The sequence below is a fragment of the Pungitius pungitius genome, chromosome 11, assembly GCF_949316345.1.
Source record: "Pungitius pungitius chromosome 11, fPunPun2.1, whole genome shotgun sequence".
Taxonomy (NCBI): Eukaryota; Metazoa; Chordata; class Actinopteri; order Perciformes; family Gasterosteidae; genus Pungitius; species Pungitius pungitius.
In genome coordinates, this window is record NC_084910.1 from 16,422,156 (window position 1) to 16,444,887 (window position 22,732).

Here is a 22,732-nt window from a genome sequence, read left to right on the forward strand (position 1 = left end):
GAACATTCAGGAATCATAAAAAAGAAAACACAAAAGAACATTTGGATTCACTTTCCCTCCCCGAGAGCAGCGGCTACGATCTTCTGAGCGTCCGCCGCCATCTCGTCGATGGCGGCGTTCAGCGCCTGCAGCATGGCAGCAAAGGAGCGGCCGGCCGAGCGGGCGTGCCTGGGCATCGCCATCTCCGCCAGCTTCGACGGAACCGAAACCGCGGCCAAGTCCCTTTCTGCCGCCGCCAGCCGCGCTCTCACCTCCCCTTTGGTGACCCCCGCCGACAGAACGCAGGTCCGCAGCCCCTTGAGCCGCGACGGTTCCGCCCCTCGCTGGCGAGCCAGTCGCTCGACCGACCCTTCGTCCAGGCACAGGGAGAGCTGCGCTTTGCTCAGAACCCGCGCCGCCACACCGCAGTCCACCACCGAGGCCACGAAGGGGACGGGGACGGCCGCCGCCGCCCCGGCGGACAGCGAGGCCGCCGCCCACACCAGCGCGCTGAAGGCCTCCTTCTTCCGAGCGACCAGGGTGGAGGTGAGTGCCGGCAGAGCCAGGAGAAGCGCGTGGGCCCGTATCTCCGGGAGGTCTCGTCCCAGGTCCTCCAACAGGCCGGGGAAGTCCAACTTCTCCAGGGCGGAGGGTCGCACCCGGTAGACCTGAGGCGGGGCCGCCACGCCCTGCGAAGTCAGCACCTCCAAACCGGCTTTCCTCCGCCCTTCCAGTTGCTCTTCGGTGCTTCCTGCCGAAGCCAAGAGCACGAAGTACACCGTCTGCCGCTGTTGCGAGCGGGCCTCGAGAAACACCCGCACGCTGTTGGGTGGGAGCGCCCGGTTGAAGGTGATGAAGACGGCGTTGTAGCGGGCAAACTTGACCCTGTCCATGTATCCCTCGGGTTCGAAGGGGGAGGTGGACGGGGCAGCCGGGAGGTCCCACAGGCGAAAGACGGGGTGTTTGGGGTTGGGGAAGCTCGCCACCTCCTCCGGGGAAACAGGGGGCCGAGACGGAGCTGCTCCGTCGTCCCCGGAGCTGAGGCCATGGAGGGAGTTGATGAAGGTGGCCTTCTCGTCTCCGCGCTCCCCCATCACAGCCAGGTTGATCCTACTGATCAGAAGATCCTCCACTGCATCCTTGATGTCGGATAACTTATTGTGGTCCATGGACTCTTTGAGGGTCCCAAGGAGGTTCAGGCTCCGGAAAACATCCGCCATTTCTGTGAAAGGACAGAGATTGCAGTAAGATGTCTTAACACGAGCATAAATATCATGTGAATAGGATGACTGCAAACAGAGCATTAATCATGATGTAGTTTACCTCAATGGTTATTGTAACAACATGACATTTAACATGTCAATAAAAGTAGATTAAAGCAAAAGATTTTCAAATGTAAACTTGCAACACAATCCCAGAATACATTTTAAAGCCAATTACATTTTTTGTTTACCTGGAAACCCGCCCTTTCACTACTGATAATGTTCATACACGCTTTGTCCAATGGGATTTGTGCTGGATTAAAGTAATCAAAATTTAAACAAAAGTCCTTCATGGATGTTGCTCCAGTCCAACACGACACTGCAGGTACTCACCGGCGGCTCTGGAGGTCGAAGGATTCGTTCTGGATGAGCAGCAGCGTCGGGTTGATCTATTTAAAGGTGTCCGGCCCGGTGGAACGTTCTAATCCTGTCAGCTCAGCCTTAATCCAGAGGCACTTAAAGCACCCGTTGTGTGTAAATGTAAAGCTCTTTGCTTCCATGCACAAGGACATTCAAGCATAATTCATGTGAGGTGAAGATACATTTTCAACGCTGTAATAATCATCACAGGTCGGCTAAGATCCGGACAAGAAAGGATGCAATTATGTGTCAATGTAACCTCGTAGTACCTTCAGGAATGTTTACTACTTCACACCTGAGTTTCCCTCACTGTCCACTGTGACGAGGTAAGGGGCCTCGTTGTCAAACACACAATGATGCAACTTCCAAGTTGAGGGAAGTAGCATCGCTCTCGTTGAGGTTGTGTATTTCTCCAATTTCAACAGTGGAAAATGAAAAAATATCCTCACAAAAATGAAACTTAAAGCTTTTACCAATTTATTCTTACCAACATCTAATTTAAAAAATAAAAAATGAAATATACAGAAAAAAAAGAGTAAGAAACATCTGGAAATGCTGTGAAACAATGAGAGACTTTGAGACAATGATATGATTTCCTGCAAACTCCTTTTACCATAAAGAGGAACAACGTGTTCGTACAAGCATTCACAGCTACTGCATGTGATCCTCTAGCAAAGCTGCACAGCTTTGCATTCTTCTGTTTCTAATTTTGAGGAACTCAGAATGCAAAAAAAAATCTAACACCTGTCCGAAGTTTGGGGTGCTATTTTAGCCTCACATCCTCTTACACAATGATTTCCTGTCTTTTTGAAAGCAGAAGAGTTGCAAACTCTAGTTTTCAGTATGTAAGTTTTTTTGAAAAAGAGTCTTGACCTCCAAATATTAAAAATAATAAGGCAGATTTCCAGTGGATGTAAATCTATTGATCATGTTTTGCTGAGGCAAAGGTGCAAAGTACCTCTAAATTGTTAATGGCTTTAGAAAGTCCTAAACATAGATCTTTTTGCATTGAATTCTTTGTATTATTGTGAGTATATCTGAAATGGTTACATACTTCACTAAAGACTCAAAATGATGTGGATCACATGTGATTGGTTTTGTAGGAAAAGACCTCCTAATAAGAAAGAGGAACAGTTTGAGCTGGTTCTCTTTATTCTGTTCTTTTTTCTGAGAATGATGTTGGTCATGTGACTCAGCTCTAAACACACTCTCCCCCTCAGTTATCTTTTATCTGTTTCCTCTTTGTGCAAACAACATCAATGCAAAGTATTGTCTTCATGCAGTTAAAACCTTACAGAATCACAATATGCACCTTCAACCTTCAACCCTGAATAATGAAGGACATTTGTTCCCCACTTTCATGACAGTGAACTGAACAAAAAGGTCAAAGAGATGACCTCTATGACTGTAGCATAATGAATAGGGACAGAAACTGGTCGTGTTCGGGTGCATCTTGTGTCACTGATGAATCTTTTAATAGACACACAGAATATGTTCCTCCTTTTCAGCCTCTCAGAAAGAGCTTCTGCATTTGTTCATGATATGCTCAAATATAGCATTAGTGTTTGTCAGTCCCTCTGTTAACTTCCTGCTCTCACATTGGGCTACTTATTGATTTTATATTGTAATCCATTGTTTATTTCTTCTCTCTGAAGAATGAGTGAAATAAATTAAAGAAACCGACAACATTTTCATTGCTGGATGAGCTTTTATTTCTGTGCAAATACATCTACATCTAGGCATCAGGTTTGAATATTTCATATCAATAGACTGCATTCTAACAAACTTTAATCATAAAATGAGAGCAGTATTTGGGCTGCAGTGCCTTACCTGCTCACTCAGTCGCTTCACTTCATGAGCCACAGCTAAGAGTTCATAACAAAGGGCACTTTGGTACAAAATGAGCTGCATTTCCCTGCTGCTGCAACCTGTCTGTCCTTCCTGCTTATTGGACTATTTCTACTAAGCATGTTTTTAGATATTTATGTCTCTTTAAAAAGCACTTATTAAATACAATGTGATATTTTATGTGTCTTTTGCACTTTCTGGAAAAGGAAATCCACCTCACTCACAAACACTCAGCATCACATCTAAAACATGCATTTCTGCACCATATCGACCCCGTCACGTTTAATGAAACGCCATTTTAAGAAAAGAAGTCACTCCACCATCACTTCATGGACATTAGAGTAAACCGCATCATCCTCACCTCCACCCTCCTCCTTCAGCACACACTCTTCTGTCTCCTCATCTCCCCCTATGGCCTCCTCTTCCTCCTTCTCACCCTCCTCTTCCCGGCCCTCCATCATTTCACTGTCCTCAGCACCGTCGCTTTGCCTCTCCTCCGTTCCCTTGTTGTTGATCTCAGCGTACTCTGTATCTGGGGTCTCCTGCGTACCCTCGGCCCCTCCGACACTCTTTCGTTTCACCAAGGAAAAGTCGATGTCCGAGTACTCCACCTCTCTCGGCTGCACATCACCTTCTGGGCCGTGGGTCCCGTCGCTGTCCGCTGCTTGATTAGGATCCATCTGTCGGGTGAAATTCAGGAATAAGGAATCATTTGCATAGAAACACATGAAGCCCCTGCATCCAGGCAACAACTGTTCTTTACCTAAACCTGTGAGGTGTGAAATTCAGCCTAAAACACTGAACTTCTATCATCTGTGAGCCGTTGAAAGGATCAGGATTGTTTTTAAAGTGAGAGAAAAGAAAGAAAAACAATGCTAATGCATGTCTGATCAGGACTGACCTTTGAGCCAACAATTAAGCCACATTTAACTAAGATATTGTACATAAATTGTGTGCGTTAATATAAATACCAGTGGAACCACTTGAGTGGTCACGATCTGCAGATCCATTCCACCAGAGTTCTTTTTTTTTTTTTTTCTGGGGAGAAAAAATGTGAACAAACATTACTTTTTTTTTACCAAAGTCCTTAATTTAATTAATCTTCAATTGTATGAGCCCACGACTAATAAACTAAACTTCATTATAACCTCTATTTAAGGTAATCATAACTTCAGTAATTTACTGTAACCAACTTACCAGGATCGTTTGTTATATAATTTATAACTTAAATATAGGACAGTAAATAAAGTCACTTCATAGAAGAACATTTATGGTCAAAGAAAGTGAAATGTCTTTTCATTTAGTCTCATTATGATCTCTCTATTTCTTGTGATCACTTCAAATTCCCTCAAAAGTAAAACGGCACAATTCAGAATTGCTAAATTCATCTTTATGAAACAAATTAAGAAATTGATGAAGGAAAGGACAGCAATTCATGTCAAAATGAAGAACAGTAATGCAAGTAAATAAAAAGTACCTGCAGCATTTTAGGGCCAAACAGCAGATGGTTGCTGAAAGGAGAATCCCCATCAAAAACGCAATGAGGACGTGTGGGTTTGTGAAGCTGATGAAAAATGAATAAAGCAGATCTGTAATGGAGAGGAACACATTAAGTAAGTAAACAACAATGTACTGCTGCTCCTTGATGTTAAAAAATATTTGGAAAGATTATGAATTTAAAAAGTCATGTCGTGCCTTTGAGGTTCTTCTCTGCTTCCACGGTGCTGCACTGGTTGCTGAACTTTGGAACAACTGCAAAAAGAAAGAAAAAAAACTCAAGAACAAAGCAAACCGTAAAGTAAAAGCACTTTAAGATCCTTCAGACTGCAGCCTACTTACACGTCACGGTTACTTCAGCAGCTGTAGTCACATTAGTGATCCGTTGCTCCGCTGTACAGACGTACTGACCAGAATACTCTGCTGTCACATTATGGATGAGAAGTGTTGCTGTTCCACTGACGTTGTGCAGGACATTTTTGATTGGCAGGCTTTCGTTGAAAAAAAGTTTAGTCCATGTGACACGAGATGGAGGGAAACTATCTGCACTGCAGGTCAGATTGAAAACATCTCCTTCTTTAACCGCTGTGTTTCCGCTGATCAAAGGTTTCTTCATATCTTCAGGAAAACATTTTACACAAACTTTTAGAATTTGTGACACAACATTTTTTTTAATAAACCATTATGTTGGTTGAAGCCAAAAAAGTAAGAACAAAAGGTCCATTAAAATCTAAAATATTGAAGAAAGGAGCATGAAAATCGAACAATATCTCTTCACTTTCTAATAAAGTTTATATATTTTGAAGCATTTGAAATAAGTGAAGGACCGGATTTCCCAACATTTAACAAGAGCACCGTTGATGTGGTAAAACCAATGAACATTTAGATAAACCATCAACAACACCTTCTACATGTGGAAAACCCTTTAGATGTCACAGAGTGAAGGTGAGCATGAAGGTCAGTGATACTCACAGGTCACCATCACTGTCTCCTCTGTAGTGATGTTGTTGGTGAAGCTGACCTTACAGGTCACATTGGTGCCGTGGTGTTCAGCTGAAGGGTTAAAGGTCAAAGTTGAGCTGCGTCTCCGTGTGACAGAAGTCAGGTTCTGGGTCTTCACAGCAGTGATGCTTCCTGTGATGGGAGAGTCCTTCTCTCCTGCTCCTCTCCACGTCCAGGTGATCTCAGGATCCGATCCAGAGCAGAGAGCAGGAGCAGTGCAGCTCAGTGTGGTCTGCTGCCCCTCTGTCAGAGGAGGAATCCCCACTGTGGGCTTCTGGGTCAGACCTGAAGGGAGAGCAGTCAGTGAGAGGACTCAGGGGAGCAGCCTGAAGCTCAACACTCACTTCAATGCAACATTTGTGGAACTTCTATCAGGAACTGATGCAGTTTGTACTGTTTGACCAAAGAGGTCGACAAATGCAAAACATCGTTTCATGCACCGTTCAGACTGTAAATACACAATATGTGATGAATATTAGATTATATGAATAAATGTATTGAAACCCTACGAACCTTTGACAGAGATGTTAACTTTTTGCTTGAATGTTACTCCATTTTCTCTCCCATCAATTGCACCTTTAACTCTGAGCCGATATGATCCAGAGTCTGACTCAGTGAGGTCATTGATGATGATGCTGCAGTTATTCAGACCCTCATAAGGCTCCAGCAGTGAAACTCGTCCCATAAACCCAGCCTGAACGTCCTTGCTGCTCTTGTTGGAGTGGAATATCATGTTTGAATTCACACATCTTCTTTCAAATGGTCCACATTTGTACCACAGCAGATGTTTGGGTGTGAAAGTAGGATCAGTGGTGAAAGAACACGGTATGACCACACAGAGTCCAGCCTCTGCTTCTATTTCTCCTTCTCTGACGGTGATACAGTAATCTTTAATACACCAGGTTGTTGATCCACCTGTTAATACAAACAGAGAGAAAAAAAAGGGATTTGGGTAATTTTAATATAATAACCGACCATTTGAGATAAATAAAAGATGTGAGAAACAAACAGTGAAAATAGATGTTTAATCTTGATAATACTTGATAATATTTAATTAATGGTGAGAGAAGGCAATATTTGCAATGTTTTTGTTTTATAACACTGCTTTTTTCAGAATAAATATTTCTTCACATATATTAACTTTTTGAAAACAAGTTAATATTTCTATAAATAAATAACTACATATATATACATATATACAAACAAACTATTGACTCTTATGTCTTAATGTTGGCATCATAACTAGATGATAATAAAGATCGTACCTGTGGCAGCAGTGATGCGTCTCACAGAGAAGAGCAGAGTCGCACAGATGAGAACAAACATCCTGATTGGACGATGGAGACAGTCAGTCTCTTTTCCTTTAACAAGAACAAACGTTTAAATGTGCTCATTTAAGTACGGTGCCGCTTGTTTCACGTCTCTTGGTCTGGTTCTGCTGCTCTCTTCTCACCACGCTGATCTCTGCCCAGCGTCTCTGAACTCACTCTTCCTCTCTTCCTCTCTTCCTCTTCCTCTTCTTCTTTGACTTTGTTCCTCTTTGCGGAACAACTCATTTAAGGGAAGTTTCTCTTCACACACTAAATCTTTATTCTACTGCAGTTTGTTCACTAGACAATAATAATTTCACGCTGTTTTCTTTGGACTTATTGTCTCACAAAATGAAATAATAGACAAACCACTAATGTACATATTATACTATCTATTCATAATAAAAATCATTTTGATAATGTGCAACTTTGACACTGAAAAATGAATTAAAAGAACAGTAAAAAGGAGAAGTACCATGTGTGTTTGATAAAATGTGACAGCTTAAGAAACCAATAGTTAATCTAGCACCTCTACTTCTACACAGCAACGCACAATCTAACACATGCATGTGCACAGTGGGGGCAGGGTGCATGTGAGTGATGGTTTTATAATGATAATAATATATTTAGGCTTTAAAGTGCATCTTAACATTTTTGTTTTAACTGCAGGAATATCTATATTTGTGTTTATTAATAGTTGAATAATTTATTGGGCAACTTCCATGAGTTGTGTTCTCAGAAATGTCTCTGAAGTGATGACTCATTTAAACATCGACATGTTGAGACAGTAGATTACGACCATGACTTTATTTCGCTGCTAAATGGCTACTTGTTTGTCCTCATCAGCCTCTATTCTCTACAGATTGAAGACTCACAACAGAATCTGTAAAAATTACGGAATGTAGTCTGAAATCCTTTGATTCCAAGAAAAAATTGAAAACGCTGAAAATGCGTTGGAATGCAAAAAGCTGAAATTAATTTCAAAACATTGCTGAAAAAATAGAAATAGGAAAAGCTGAGAATTAAAAAATACATTTTTGTAGTAATATAAGATATATAAATATAAGATTTAGTACTAGTTACAGTTGTAAATGTGGTACTAGTGGTAGTAACTAACATTCACACACTGCAGTCACAGCTAGAAGAGCAATGCTGGGATTAAGTGTCTTGCCGACGGACTCATCACCGTGCGGGTTAGCCGGGCCTGGGATCAAACCGCCAGCCCTCTGATTGGAGGACGGGGACGCGTGTCTCTGTCTGAAAATATTTAACCTAACAATGAGAATTCCAAAAGGTATACTAACTGTTTCCCCTACATTCAATTTGCGCAATTTGATGTTTACAATTATCCACTATGGATGAGTATCGTTAGCCGTTTTCCTGATACAAGTGCTAAAACGATACTTTTAAAACATACCGCTGGCTTATAGAGTGCCTGAACCAATACATGACGCTCCTTGTGTGTCTAGATGTATCGACGTCATGATTACAGCAGGGGGGTATTGCACAAAAGTAGAATAAAGAAATCAAGGCTAAGTGATTAAGCGCCGCTTGACTTAGTGTGACCCGCTCGTCGCGGCCTAATCGGTTGCACGTTTGCCGAGTCGGGGCCGAGTCGGGCTGAGAAGGCGGCGCCAAGTCGATTCAGGTGCACATAGCTGGGAAGTGCACGTCCACGCCTTTTTTAAGTAGACCCCGCTATCGATCACAGATTTACTGATGCTGAAATGGAGAAGAAGCCACGCGCAGCATATTTCTCACCTGCTGACTTTGGTCGTTTTGTTTACATCACGATTAGAAGACCCTTAAATCGTATGTGACTGGGTCTTGTGTGGTGGGGGAAGAACCTGCTCCCCCTCAACACCAGTTTAGGGCCAATAGAAATCTTTCCTTTTTCTGTCTTATAAGGGTTATAAAACATGATGTTCTTCCTGATGTTAGTGAGTTGTTCTTCTGACAGAACTGCTCCTGCCTTTGCAAACGCAGCGCTGATACTTGACCTGTGATCTGACAAATAAATCTACCAGAACGAGAGAAGTTGTTCGGCTGAATTCACTACAATTCTACACTAAACATTACTACATGTAATATACTTCCCACCGCTAGGAGCGCACTTCTACTTAAAACCCTAACACTTCCACACACAAAGGCGTCACTCTCCAGGTCGTCTTTAACAACAACAAAAAATTCCACCTAGTGTTCTGACGGTGAACTGCTTTGCAACACGCCCCAAGCCTTTTTGAACCATGAATTGAAACGAGTCCGTCGACACAAGACGCATAAGCAATAGTTGAATACACGCAGATGATCACGTTTACTCTGCGTCTCCTTAAACGGTCTCTGCTGTGCGTTGACTGAAGCAACACAATATGTGGACAATAAATATCAGAACCAAGAGCAGCGAGTGTGCGACACAAACCACTTTGATTAAACAATATGATTAACTATATTATTAGCTCCATTATTACCTGTATTATAAACTACATTCCATCAAACAGCGAACCGATGAGTATCGCTGTGTACATGGATTCAACTACTGCTGCTAACACACATGCTGCTGCCTGCAGGAACGCTGCCGTCGAGTCTCAATGATCTCTCCCTCACAGAGTGCGACCCCCAGTGGACTTTTAAAGTATAGCACCTACTTTTATACAAATGCAATTTAGGTCTTTCTGTCATTTTTACACTTACCAAAGTCATCCGGCGGATATTTTTGACACCCTTCTCTACAAGGTGAAGACTCACAACAGAATCCATCAAAGTACTGAATGTACCAGAGTGGAAAAGGTTGTTTTTGTTGAAAACATAAAACATAAACATGTTTTGTGTTTAAAAAAAGCCAAGTGGATTCTTGGAACAAATGGAAGTTAAAGGGAAGTTAATGATCAATCAAAAAGCTCAATAACAATTGTTTTATTTTTTTCTACTTTAATCAAAGATTGCTGTTTATCAATAACATAACAATACTGACAAATGTAAATAAAACAATTATATTTCATATGGACTCTAAAGACTTTTTATCTTCGGATTGTTCACCGTATTCTTTGAGTTACTTTGCTCTTTAAACTTTAAATGAAATATTAAAACAAGATTAAGACACTACAGCCGTTGCTACATTATTTAAGCTAAATGCCAACGTCAGCGTTCTAACTTACTTAAAATATAATGCTAGCATGTTGATGTCCACCATCTAAAACCTTTATAACATCATACTAGCATGTTAGCACACTATCAGTTCCTTGTTGGCAATAAAAACAACACATACTGGAAACTGAGGTGTTTTTCCTCTTTACTTCTTCACAAGGTCTCCTGTCTCCTCTCATGTTCCATCCTTGTGCCCTACCTCCCTCTCTCTATGTACCATTGTAAATAAACACCTGATAATTATATGGATGTTGGTATTTTTCTAAAATATAGTGAATAATAATTGAATTCCTGTCTCTGATATGAGCATGTTAAAAAAAATCCATTTCCCTCTTTTTATGAGTTGAATAAAAGGAAAAATTAAGCAAAATACATCATTGAAGATTACCTTTTGGTTGAATGCGTAATGAAAACTGACAGTGAAAAGCTAACATTGTTTATTATTAAAAGCAGGGACAGGTTTATGTGAAAAACATGTAGAAAAGAGACAAATAAATACTATTATATAATAGTAATGTACTAGAACAGTGAAAGGCTTTAAGAAAGTAGATATACATCAAAATAAACCAGCAATTAAAAATAAATTTGTATTTTTAGGATTTAAATAGCAACTAAACATATAGAAGCAACATGCAGGCGTACTTTTCAAAAAATAGATTAAAGCAGAGATAATCACCAATTCTGATCACCTTATTTGTAGGCCATTTAAACATTGATACCCAAACATCTCTAAAGTTAATTAATGTTGTATTGGTCATGATTTAAAGTAAATGACAACAGAAATCAAACATGTGGTCAAAATTAAATTCAAGTTCTAAGTTTGAAAAGCACTTCCACTGACATGATCAATCAACTCGCCAATTAAGGAAAACCAGAAACTACAATGTTTGAACAACGATTATTTATAGTCATGTGTTATAATAGTACTTTAATATTAACTGTTTTATAGGCTCTTTATGTTTTTATAAGTAACAAATGTGCCATTTACTCTAATACCTTAAGTTCAATATCATTTGGAAAAAATATTCAAAGTTCTAAATAGCAGAAATAGTAGTTGTATTAGGTAAAACAAATCTTTATTATCTTATAAACATCGCTGCAATTTAAATGCTCATTGGTTCGTGAAATGTAAACCAATAAAATAATAACACTGTCCAAAGTGGGATACAGGTTACAGTAAAGTTAAAAGAAGTCTAGGAACCATATTCATGAACCTTCAGACACGTTGAAGGGAGGAATGGAAGAACCATCTTGTTGATCCCTCAGTGGAAGCTGAGGCTTCTTAGTTCAGAGGTCGAGCGATGACATCATACTCTGAGGATTGGTCGGTTTTCTTCAGTGACATGTAAGTTCTGTCCTCTTGGTTTGGCTTCACTTTTTTCCTCGTGTTCCTTTGGAGAGAAGAAAGAGTGACACATGACGTGTTGTCTCAAGGTCTCTGCTGCATCGACGGAGTGATCAAAGCATCACATGATGAAGTAGGGACGTACCAAAGAAACATCAAGAGGATCATGATGATGTTCACAATGAGAGAAATGACAGCGATCACCATCCAGGGAAGCTCTGCACATGGTCCATGTAGATCTAATATTACCAATGACATCATGTCGATTAGTGTTATTGAAAAAGCTGTGCACATTCAACAGGTGTTAGCTGTTAATGATAAACACTAAAAATGAGGTAAATGTATCACTGCAATGGATTAACTCAAAAACATTCAATCACAGCAGATGGTGGGATTTCTATTAAAGCTGAAGGCCGTAGGAATTAATTATTTGATGATAGTTTACATTTTCAAAACATCAGCTCAACAAATTGTATTAAATCCAACAATAGTCTAAATTATCTCTGTTTTCACCGTTCTGCTTCCCTGAGGGTTATAATGCGTAATGTTTATTTCACTTCCACACTTCTTTGCTGCTGAAATACTCAACATCAGTGTTACAGTGACAGTGTGGTGATGAGAGAATAACGTATGAGTCTCCAGCAGCGGCCATGTGATGGTGGCTAAAGTAAAACACTCACTGACACACACACAGACACACAAAGGTGAGAACCCTCCACTGAACCTCGCATGTAGAGCTACTTAAGAAATTTGGAAAAATAGCAAACCGTAAAGTAAAAGCACATGAAGGTCCTTCAGACTGCAGCCTAGTTACACGTCACGGTTACTTCAGCAGCTGTAGTCACATTAGTGATCCATTGCTCCGCTGTACAGACGTACTGACCAGAATACTCTGCTGTCACATTAGGGATGAGAACAGTTGCTGTTCCACTGACGTCCTGCAGGACATTTTTGATTGGCAGGTGTTCGTTGAAAATCAGTTTAGTCCATGTGACATGAGATGGAGGGAAACAATCTGCACTGCAGGTCAGATTGAGAACATCTCCTTCTTTAACCGCTGTGTTTCCGCTGATCAAAGGTTTCTTCATATCTTCAGGAAAACATTTTACACTAACTTTTAGAATTTGTGACACAACCTTTTTTTTAATAAACCATTATGTTGGTTGAAGCCAAAAAAGTAAGAACAAAAGGTCCATTAAAATCTAAAAAAATTGAAGAAAGGTGTCAGGATTCCACCCTCATCCCGTTCAACATCGCCTCCCACTCAATCCCATTCTCCTCCCTCTCATTCAATCACCCGATCCCGGTCACCTGACTACTAATCACCTTCACTTGAGCCTAATCACCAGCACTCCTTTATAACCCAACATGCATCACTCACCCGTTGTCTGATCTCGTCATTCCATGACTACAGACTCTCCGAGCTCACTTCCGTGTCTTCCCAGATACCTTCCTGAAACTCCATTCGTCATCATCAGCTGTTCACCACCTCCATCGGCATCTTCATCCGTCACGGAGCAAGCAGGACTCTTCGCACTTTCAGTTAAGATTCTCCATCCACCCTGTGTCTTACAACCTACTTTCCTCTCGACGTCTGCATCGCTGCAACAATAAAACTGCATTTGAAACTCACCCCTCTGTTCCGTGTTTCAATACCTGACAGAAGATCAGACCGCAATATGCAACGCTCTACGGATGCACGAGAGGATCCACCGCTACCAATTCCCCCGGCTTCAGCTCCTCTTGCAGCGGAGTCTCTCCCGCGTACACCCGCAGCTTTGTTCTCTGCCTCTTCGAGTCCCATGGCCCGGCCCGCGCCCTACTCCGGTGAGGTGGAGGGTTGCAGTGGGTTTCTCTTACAAACATCTCTATACTTCACCATGAATGAACATCAATTCAGTGGCGATCCTGCTCGGGTGGCCTTCCTCATATCACTGTTGTCCGGCCCCGCTCTTCAATGGGCTCAAGCCTTGTGGCAATCCGATTCTCCGGTAATTAAATCTCTCCCTGATTTTCTCCGTCACTTTAAAGAGGTGTTTGGCCAAACAGTGGCTTCATTATCTGTTCACGATCAATTGTTCCAACTTCAACAAGGGAATTCTTCCGTGAACGCCTACGCTCTTCGCTTCCGCACCCTCGCCGCAGCTAGTGGATGGAACGAGCCCGCGTTAATCACGGCATTCCGCCAGGGGTGAAACCCGACGGTTCGTCAGCTGATTGTGGTGTATGATGATGTCATGGGCATCGAAAATCTCATCCAGAAAACCATTCGAGTTGCACAACTACTCACTGCTTGCGATCGGCCCACACACATGAGACCTCCCCCGCTGCCGGCAACAGACTCCTCCCCGGCCTCTCCTCCGGCACCAATTCCTATGGAAGTCGACGCCTCTCATCTCTCCCCTTCTGAGCGCCTTCGACGAATGCAACAACATCTCTGTCTGTAGGAGCCAGTTTTAATTGATATTGGGTGGAAGATACTGAATTGGGCCAGCAGGTGTCACCATGGTGCACTTGCCTTATTAGGTGTGCACTTTCAGCCAGGTGGCAGGTGTTGCGAGACGGAGGAGCACACAGTTTTCGACCGCTCCGGGCTCCGTCACAAGTACGTGGTTATGGGTGACAGCTATATGGACTCCACAGTCTGACAAATAAACCAAATATTCAAGCAAAAAATCAAAGGGGTGAGCGGGTTTATTGTGCAGAACGAAACAGGTGGTGACGAGGTGGCCAGCGCGTCAAACGCAACTTTTAGCCTGTCTACGCAGCCCCTCAGTGGCTTCAAGTTCGGCTTAGCCGCTACACTGTCTATACTGTGCTTCTGACCAGCATATGCTCAGCAACTGCCCCGTTCGACCTCCGCGCCTAGCAGTGAGTTCAATTACTGTAGCCCCTCAAGTAGAACATCTAGTGAAAACCCGAGTACATCTCCTAACCCGTAAACTGTGTTTTCCAGCGCAAGCCCTCATCGATTCAGGCTCCGCGGGGAACTTCATCTCCTTCACCTGCCTTCAGAAGATGAATCTCAGGAGAAAACGACTAGATCACGATCTCTCTTAACACCATCCAAGGCAAACCGCTAGGCCGAGGTCGTATCCGTTACTGCTCCCCCGTAATCACTCTTCAAATAGGATGTCTGCATTCTGAGAAAATTTCCTTTATGGTGCTGGAGGAGTCTACCGCTGAACTCATCCTGGGACGACCCTGGTTGATCCAACATCAACCCGTACTCCGCTGGAAAACCGGCGAAATCCTCCGATGGGGTAATGGATGTCACCATTCCTGTTTGAAGTCTGTTAAGAAAATATCTTCTTCCTCTTCCTCGCCAGATGACTCCGAGGCCGCAGTGGCCGTGGTTCCTGTGTTATCTGCAGTTGAAACCGGCTCCCAGACCCACGTCCAATGTGAAATTCCAGTGGAGTACTGGACGTTCCAGGACGTCTTCAGTAAAGCACTGGCAACCAAGTTACCACCTCATCGGCCAGGGGACTGTGCAATTGACCTGCTACCCGCAGCTACACTTCCTAAGGGCCGAATATATCCTTTGTCCATCCCGGAACAACGGGCCATGGAGGAGTATGTGGCAGAGGCATTACAGCAAGAGTTCATACGTCCATCCATCTCCCCGGCCGCGTCAAGCTTTTTCTTCGTGGCTAAGAAGGACGGGGGCTTGCGGCCCTGCATTGACTATCGTCACCTGAATTCACAAACCATCAAATTCCGCTATCCCCTTCCTCTGGTTCCTGCCGCTCTGGAACAGCTACGTGGCGCCCGCCTCTTTTCCAAGCTAGACTTGAGAAGTGCCTACAATCTGATACGAATCCGTCATGGCGATGAATGGAAGACTGCCTTCGTGACCCCCTCAGGCCACTACGAGTATCAGGTAATGCCGTTCGGCTTATCCAACGCTCCTGCTGTCTTCCAGAGCTACATGAACGAAGTTCTCCGGCCCTTCCTCAACCGGTTTGTCATTGTTTACATCGACGACATACTAATCTATTCTTCTTCCAGATCTGAGCATCATAATCATGTCCTTCAAGTACTACGAAAGCTGCGAGAACACCAACTATACCTCAAATTGGAGAAGTGCGAGTTCCACACTTCAACCGTCCAGTTCCTGGGATACATCATCAGCCAAGAGGGAATCCAAATGGACCCAAGGAAGGTAGACGCCATTCAGGACTGGCCCATGCCAGCCACCATTAAAGAACTCCAGCGCTTCCTAGGATTTGCAAATTTCTACAGACGTTTCATCCAAAACTACAGTCACCTCAGCTCTCCCCTCACATCTGCTCTGAAGGGCCGGCCCAAGTCCCTGTCCTTGACACCCGCAGCCATGGAAGCATTCCAACAACTAAAGGACTCTTTCTCCTCTGCACCTGTTTTAGCTCATCCCAACCCAGAACTGCCGTTCATCGTGGAAGTTGATGCTTCATCTACTGGTGTAGGAGCAGTACTGTCTCAGCGGCAGGGCGAACCCCCCATACTCCACCCATGCGCCTTCTACTCCAGGAAACTTGCCCCGGCGGAGCAGAATTATGATATTGGAAACCGTGAGCTACTCGCCATCAAGCTAGCCCTTGAGGAATGGAGACACTGGCTGGAGGGGGCTAATCACCAGTTTGAGGTAATTACTGACCACAGAAACCTCGAATACCTTCGTGAAACTAAAAGACTGAATCCAAGACAAGCCCGCTGGGCTCTCTTCTTCACCCGCTTCGACTTCATGGTATCATATCGCCCTGGAAGTAAGAATTGCAGGGCAGATGCTCTCTCCCGAATCCATCATGCTTCCTCGGACGAGGCCGAACCGGTTCCTATCCTCCCTACAGCTCTCTTCATTAGTCCGATCCTCTGGGACCTTGACGACCAAATCAATCAGGAAAACTTTCTCCATCCTGCTCCGCCGAGAGGGCCAGACGGGAGCACATTCGTCCCTGAACACCTGAGAACCCCCCTTCTGGACTCGGCCCACTCTGTTCCGGGCACTGGACATCCGGGTAGCAAGCGGACCCTCTCGCTCCTCCGTCAACAGTACTGGTGGCCCACCATCTCGGAGGACGTCGCAAGGTTCGTCAAAGGATGTTCAGTCTGTGCCATCGTCAATACCCCGAGGAGACTGCCTGAGGGAAAATTATCGCCTCTACCGATTCCTCCTCGTCGTCCATGGTCCCGCATCGGAATCGACTTCATGACCGACCATCCTCCTTCTGATGGTTTCACGTGTGTACTAGTAGTGGTGGATCGTTTCTCAAAGGGCTGCAAGTTAATCCCGCTAGCTGGCCTCCCTACTGCACTCGTGACCGCAGAAGCCCTCTTCCATAATGTCTTCCGGAACTTCGGAATTCCAGAAGACATTGTCTCGGACAGGGGACCCCAGTTCATCTCCAGAGTATGGCGTGCCTTCTTCCGGCTCCTCGGGGTAACTGTCAGCCTTTCATCAGGATACCATCCACAGACTAATGGCCAGACTGAACGCAAGATCCAAGAGATTGGTCGATATCTGCGGACCTACCACCAGTACCAGGACAGCTGGAACCAGTACCTCCCCTGGGCGGAATATGCCCAAAATTCCCTGCGACAGACCACCACCGGGCTCACCCCATTTCAATGCATACTAGGATACCAGCCACCTCTCTTCCCCTGGTCTGGTGAGCCCTCGGAGGTTCCAGCTGTCGAATTCTGGTTCCATCAGAGCGAGGGGGTATGGGACTCGGCTCACGTTCAACTCCAACAGGCAGTCAGAAGGCACAAAGCACAAGCTGACCGTCGAAGACTAAAAACTCCTATTTATCAACCAGGACAGAAGGTTTGGCTCTCTACTAGAAATATTCGACTAAGACTGCCCTGTCGTAAGCTGAATCCTCGGTTCATTGGACCATTCCCCATCGAGAGGCAGTTGAACGAAGTCACCTACAGACTCAAGCTACCCCGACAGTATTGTATATCTCCCTCATTTCATGTTTCGCTGTTAAAACCCTTCATTGAACCGGTCTCCCCTTGTCCCTCAGATGACCCCTCGGTGGATGTACCTCCTCCTCCGGTGCCTGTGGAGGATGAACCCATCTATGGGATCCGGACCATCTTGGACTCTCGGCGGCGAGGTCCCCGACTGGAGTACCTCATCGACTGGGAGGATTACGGACCTGAGGAACGATGCTGGGTACTTCGTGATGACGTCCTAGATCCGACGCTCCTCTCTGTTTCATGAGGAACATCCGGATCATCCCGCACCCAGAGGTCGGGGTAGACCTCGTCGCCGACAGCATCCTTCGCTGGCGTCAAGAGCCCCCTCGGGAAGAGTGGGTACTGTCAGGATTCCACCCTCATCCCGTTCAACATCGCCTCCCACTCAATCCCATTCTCCTCCCTCTCATTCAATCACCCGATCCCGGTCACCTGACTACTAATCACCTTCACCTGAGCCTAATCACCAGCACTCCTTTATAACCCAACATGCATCACTCACCCGTTGTCTGATCTCGTCATTCCATGACTACAGACTCTCCGAGCTCACTTCCGTGTCTTCCCAGATACCTTCCTGAAACTCCATTCGTCATCATCAGCTGTTCACCACCTCCATCGGCATCTTCATCCGTCACGGAGCAAGCAGGACTCTTCGCCTTTCAGTTAAGATTCTCCATCCACCCTGTGTCTTACAACCTACTTTCCTCTCGACGTCTGCATCGCTGCAACAATAAAACTGCATTTGAAACTCACCCCTCTGTTCCGTGTTTCAATACCTGACAAAAGGAGCATGAAAATCGAACAATATCTCTTCACTTTCTAATAAAGTTTATATATTTTGAAGCATTTGAAATAAGTGAAGGACCGGATTTCCCAACATTTAACAAGAGCACCGTTGATGTGGTAAAACCAATGAACATTTAGATAAACCATCAACATCACCTTCTACATGTGTGAAAACCCTTTAGACGTCACAGAGTGAAGGTGAGCATGAAGGTCAGTGATACTCACAGGTCACCATCACCGTCTCCTCTGTAGTGATGTTGTTGGTGAAGCTGACCTTACAGGTCACATTGGTGCCGTGGTGTTCAGCTGAAGGGTTAAAGGTGAAAGTAGAGCTGCGTCTCCGTGTGACAGAAGTCAGGTTCTCGGTCTTCACAGCAGTGATGCTTCCTGTGATGGGAGAGTCCTTCTCTCCTGCTCCTCTCCACGTCCAGGTGATCTCAGGATCCGATCCAGAGCAGAGAGCAGGAGCAGTGCAGCTCAGTGTGTTCTGCTGCCCCTCTGTCAGAGGAGGAATCCTCACTGTGGGCTTCTGGGTCAGACCTGAAGGGAGAGCAGTCAGTGAGAGGACTCAGGGGAGCAGCCTGAAGCTCAACACTCACTTCAATGCAACATTTGTGGAACTTCTATCAGGAACTGATGCAGTTTGTACTGTTTGACCAAAGAGGTCGACAAATGCAAAACATCGTTTCATGCTCCGTTCAGACTGTAAATACAGAATATGTGATAAATACTATATGATTATATGTATTGAAGCTCTTCGTACCTTTAACAGAGATGTTGACTTTTTGCTGGAATGTCATTCCATTTACACTCCGATCTTTTACATCCTTAACTCTGAGCCGATATGATCCAGAGTCTGACTCAGTGAGGTCATTGATGATGATGCTGCAGTTATTCAGACCTTCATAAGGCTCCAGCAGTGAAACTCGTCCCATAAACCCAGCCTGAACGTCCTTGCTGCTCTTGTCAGAGTTGAATATCATCTTTGAATCCACACATGGTTGATTTGATGGTCCACATTTGTACCACTCCAGATGTGTGGTTGTAAAACTAGGAGCAGTGGTGAAAGAACACGGTATGACCACACAGAGTCCAGCCTGTGCAACTATATCACCTTTTCTTACGGTGATACAGTTATCACTAAGAGAACACCAGGTTACTGATCCATCTGTTAATAAAAAGAGAAAACAAACATTTTGGTTAAATAAAAGATGTGAGAAAGAAACAGTGAAAAAAGGTGTTTAATCTTGATAATACTTCATAATATTTAATAAATGGTGAAAGAAGGCAACATTTGAACTGTTTTTGTTTTATAACACTGCTTTTGTTCAGAATTAATATTTCTTCACATATTTTGACTTTTGTAAAACAACTTAATATTTCTATAAAATATATAACTATACGTATATAGATATATATTTGTCCCATAGTTGCAAAGTGACTTAACAGATGCTTCCATTGAGGACATTTATTAAAGCAAACTATTGACTCTTATGTCTTAATGTTGGCATCATAACTAGATGATAATAAAGATCATACCTGTGGCAGCAGTGATGCGTCTCACAGAGAAGAGCAGAGTCGCACAGATGAGAACAAACATCCTGATTGGACGATGGAGACAGTCAGTCTCTTTTCCTTTAACAAGAACAAACGTTTAAATGTGCTCATTAAAGTACGGTGCCGCTTGTTTCACGTCTCTTGGTCTGGTTCTGCTGCTCTCTTCTCACCACGCTGATCTCGTCTCTGAACTCACTCTTCCTCTCTTCCTCTTCTTCTTCGACTTTGTTCCTCTTTGCGGAAGAACTCATTTAAGGGAAGTTTCTCTTCACACTGCTAAGCGGTGCTACATATATATATATAAATTAATGTGTATAAGAAATACATCTTATGTTTATATTGGGAGGTTTTCGTCACTAAAGCCAGACTTCAAACATGGTTTCACTAAATCTTTATTCTACTGCAGTTTGTTAGATTACATTACATGTCATTTAGCTGACGCTTTTATCCAAAGCGACTTACAATAAGTGCTTTTCCACAGCTACAAACTCAGAAGAACAAGTAACAAGAAAGTACAATTTTCATCAAATAAGCACTTTCAAAACATGTTATAGAAAAGTGCCATTATAATTACAATTTAAGTGATACCATTTGTTAGTGCTACGGTTTGCTAGTGTTTTAGTCAAGATAGAGTCTAAAAAGGTGTGTCTTGAGTTTTCGACGGAAGATGTAGAGGCTCTCTGCAGTCCTGATGTCATCGGAGAGCTCATTCCACCATCTGGGAACCAGGACAGCAAAGAGTCGCGATCTCACCGAGTGCTTTTCTCTCTGTGAGGGAGGAACAAGCAGCTTGGCAGATGCAGATCGGAGTGTGCGGGTTGTTCACTAGACAAGAAGAATTTCAGTTTTTTTCTTTGGACTTATTGTCTCACAAAATGAAATAATTAGACAAACCACTAAAGTACATATTATAATATCTATTCATAATAATGATCATGTTGATAATGTGCAACTTTGACACTGAAAAATGAATTGAAAGAACAGTAAAAAGGAGAAGTACCATGTGTGTGTAAGAAAATGTAACACCTTAAGAAACCAATAGTTATTTAGCACCTCTACTTCTACACAGCAACGCCCAATGTAACACATGCATGTGCACAGTGGGGGCAGGGTGCATGTGAGAAATATGTGTTATAAAGATAATAATATATTTAGTCTTTAAAGTAGATGAATTATATGCATCTTACTGTAACATTTTTGTTGCAACAGTAAGAACGTCAATATTTGTAAGTGTTTTTTTTTTAGTTGAATATTTTTTGTTCTGAAGTGATGAAACATTGAAACTTTGAGACACTTGATTTTGACCATTAATATAAAGTCAATGTTAGTGTGTCCATGTGTACATCTGTGTGTTAGTGTGTCCATGTGTACATCTGTGTGTTAGTGTGTCCATGTGTACATCTGTGTGTTAGTGTGTCCATGTGTACATCTGTGTGTTAGTGTGTCCATGTGTACATCTGTGTGTTAGTGTGTCCATGTGTACATCTGTGTGTTAGTGTGTCCACGTGTACATTCGTGTGTTAGTGTGTCCATGTGTACATCTGTGTGTTAGTGTTTCCATGTGTACATCTGTGTGTTAGTGTGTCCATGTGTACATCTGTGTGTTAGTGTGTCCATGTGGACATCTGTGTGTTAGTGTGTCCATGTGGACATCTGTGTGTTAGTGTTTCCATGTGTACATCAGTGTGTTAGTGTGTCCATGTGTACATGTGTACATCTGTGTGTTAGTGTGTCCATGTGGACATCTGTGTGTTAGTGTGTCCATGTGGACATCTGTGTGTTAGTGTGTCCATGTGTACATCTGTGTGTTAGTGTGTCCACGTGTACATTCGTGTGTTAGTGTGTCCATGTGTACATCTGTGTGTTAGTGTTTCCATGTGTACATCTGTGTGTTAGTGTGTCCATGTGTACATCTGTGTGTTAGTGTGTCCATGTGGACATCTGTGTGTTAGTGTGTCCATGTGGACATCTGTGTGTTAGTGTGTCCATGTGGACATCTGTGTGTTAGTGTGTCCATGTGGACATCTGTGTGTTAGTGTTTCCATGTGTACATCAGTGTGTTAGTGTGTCCATGTGTACATCTGTGTGTTAGTGTGTCCATGTGGACATCTGTGTGTTAGTGTGTCCATGTGTACATCTGTGTGTTAGTGTGTCCATGTGTACATGTGTGTGTTAGTGTGTCCACGTGTACATTCGTGTGTTAGTGTGTCCATGTGTACATCTGTGTGTTAGTGTTTCCATGTGTACATCTGTGTGTTAGTGTGTCCATGTGTACATCTGTGTGTTAGTGTGTCCATGTGTACATGTGTGTGTTAGTGTGTCCACGTGTACATTCGTGTGTTAGTGTGTCCATGTGTACATCTGTGTGTTAGTGTGTCCATGTGTACATGTGTGTGTTAGTGTGTCCATGTGTACATGTGTGTGTTAGTGTGTCCACGTGTACATTAGTGTGTTAGTGTGTCCACGTGTACATTAGTGTGTTAGTGTGTCCATGTGTACATCTGTGTGTTAGTGTGTCCATGTGGACATGTGTACATGTGTGTGTTAGTGTGTCCACGTGTACATTAGTGTGTTAGTGTGTCCATGTGTACATCTGTGTGTTAGTGTTTCCATGTGTACATCTGTGTGTTAGTGTGTCCATGTGTACATGTGTACATCTGTGTGTTAGTGTGTCC

The 22,732-nt window shown here is 43.4% G+C and overlaps 3 protein-coding genes across 3 annotated transcripts; all 3 read right to left on the reverse strand.

Annotated features, from left to right (window-relative positions):
* Positions 1 to 47: 47 nt before the first annotated feature.
* On the reverse strand, positions 48 to 1,199 carry irgq2 (immunity-related GTPase family, q2). Its single transcript, XM_037452851.2, has one exon. The coding sequence runs from the start codon at positions 1,197 to 1,199 to the stop codon at positions 48 to 50; it is 1,152 nt and encodes a 383-aa protein (XP_037308748.2).
* A 2,107-nt stretch (positions 1,200 to 3,306) lies between these two features.
* Positions 3,307 to 7,459, reverse strand: LOC119196993 (sialic acid-binding Ig-like lectin 12). Its single transcript, XM_062565446.1, has 8 exons — positions 7,214 to 7,459; positions 6,462 to 6,863; positions 5,919 to 6,233; positions 5,289 to 5,564; positions 5,145 to 5,201; positions 4,927 to 5,038; positions 4,421 to 4,487; positions 3,307 to 4,129 (listed from the first exon to the last, which is right to left on the reverse strand). Exons 1-8 carry the CDS (start codon positions 7,272 to 7,274, stop codon positions 3,761 to 3,763), a joined length of 1,659 nt encoding a protein of 552 aa, XP_062421430.1. The 5' UTR covers positions 7,275 to 7,459; the 3' UTR covers positions 3,307 to 3,760.
* A 3,367-nt stretch (positions 7,460 to 10,826) lies between these two features.
* LOC119196996 (sialic acid-binding Ig-like lectin 13) lies at positions 10,827 to 20,247 on the reverse strand. Its single transcript, XM_037452849.2, has 6 exons — positions 20,040 to 20,247; positions 19,264 to 19,668; positions 18,726 to 19,040; positions 12,562 to 12,837; positions 11,893 to 11,986; positions 10,827 to 11,793 (listed from the first exon to the last, which is right to left on the reverse strand). The coding sequence occupies exons 1-6, from the start codon at positions 20,098 to 20,100 to the stop codon at positions 11,685 to 11,687; spliced, it is 1,260 nt and encodes a 419-aa protein (XP_037308746.2). The 5' UTR covers positions 20,101 to 20,247; the 3' UTR covers positions 10,827 to 11,684.
* Positions 20,248 to 22,732: the final 2,485 nt, after the last annotated feature.

Excerpts from the sequence above, each read along its gene's own strand:
- LOC119196993 (XM_062565446.1), bottom strand. The coding sequence starts at position 7,274 with ATGTTTGTTCTCATCTGTGCGACTCTGCTCTTCTCTGTGAGACGCATC. Across the intron at positions 6,864-7,213 it reads ACGCATCACTGCTGCCACAG|GTGGATCAACAACCTGGTGT; the intron begins GTACGATCTTTA and ends TTGTATTAACAG. Across the intron at positions 6,234-6,461 it reads AGTTAACATCTCTGTCAAAG|GTCTGACCCAGAAGCCCACA; the intron begins GTTCGTAGGGTT and ends CTCTCCCTTCAG.
- irgq2 (XM_037452851.2), bottom strand. The coding sequence starts at position 1,199 with ATGGCGGATGTTTTCCGGAGCCTGAACCTCCTTGGGACCCTCAAAGAG.
- LOC119196996 (XM_037452849.2), bottom strand. The coding sequence starts at position 20,100 with ATGTTTGTTCTCATCTGTGCGACTCTGCTCTTCTCTGTGAGACGCATC. Across the intron at positions 19,041-19,263 it reads AGTCAACATCTCTGTTAAAG|GTCTGACCCAGAAGCCCACA; the intron begins GTACGAAGAGCT and ends CTCTCCCTTCAG. Across the intron at positions 11,987-12,561 it reads TGCTGAAGTAACCGTGACGT|ATCTACATGGACCATGTGCA; the intron begins GTAACTAGGCTG and ends TGGTAATATTAG.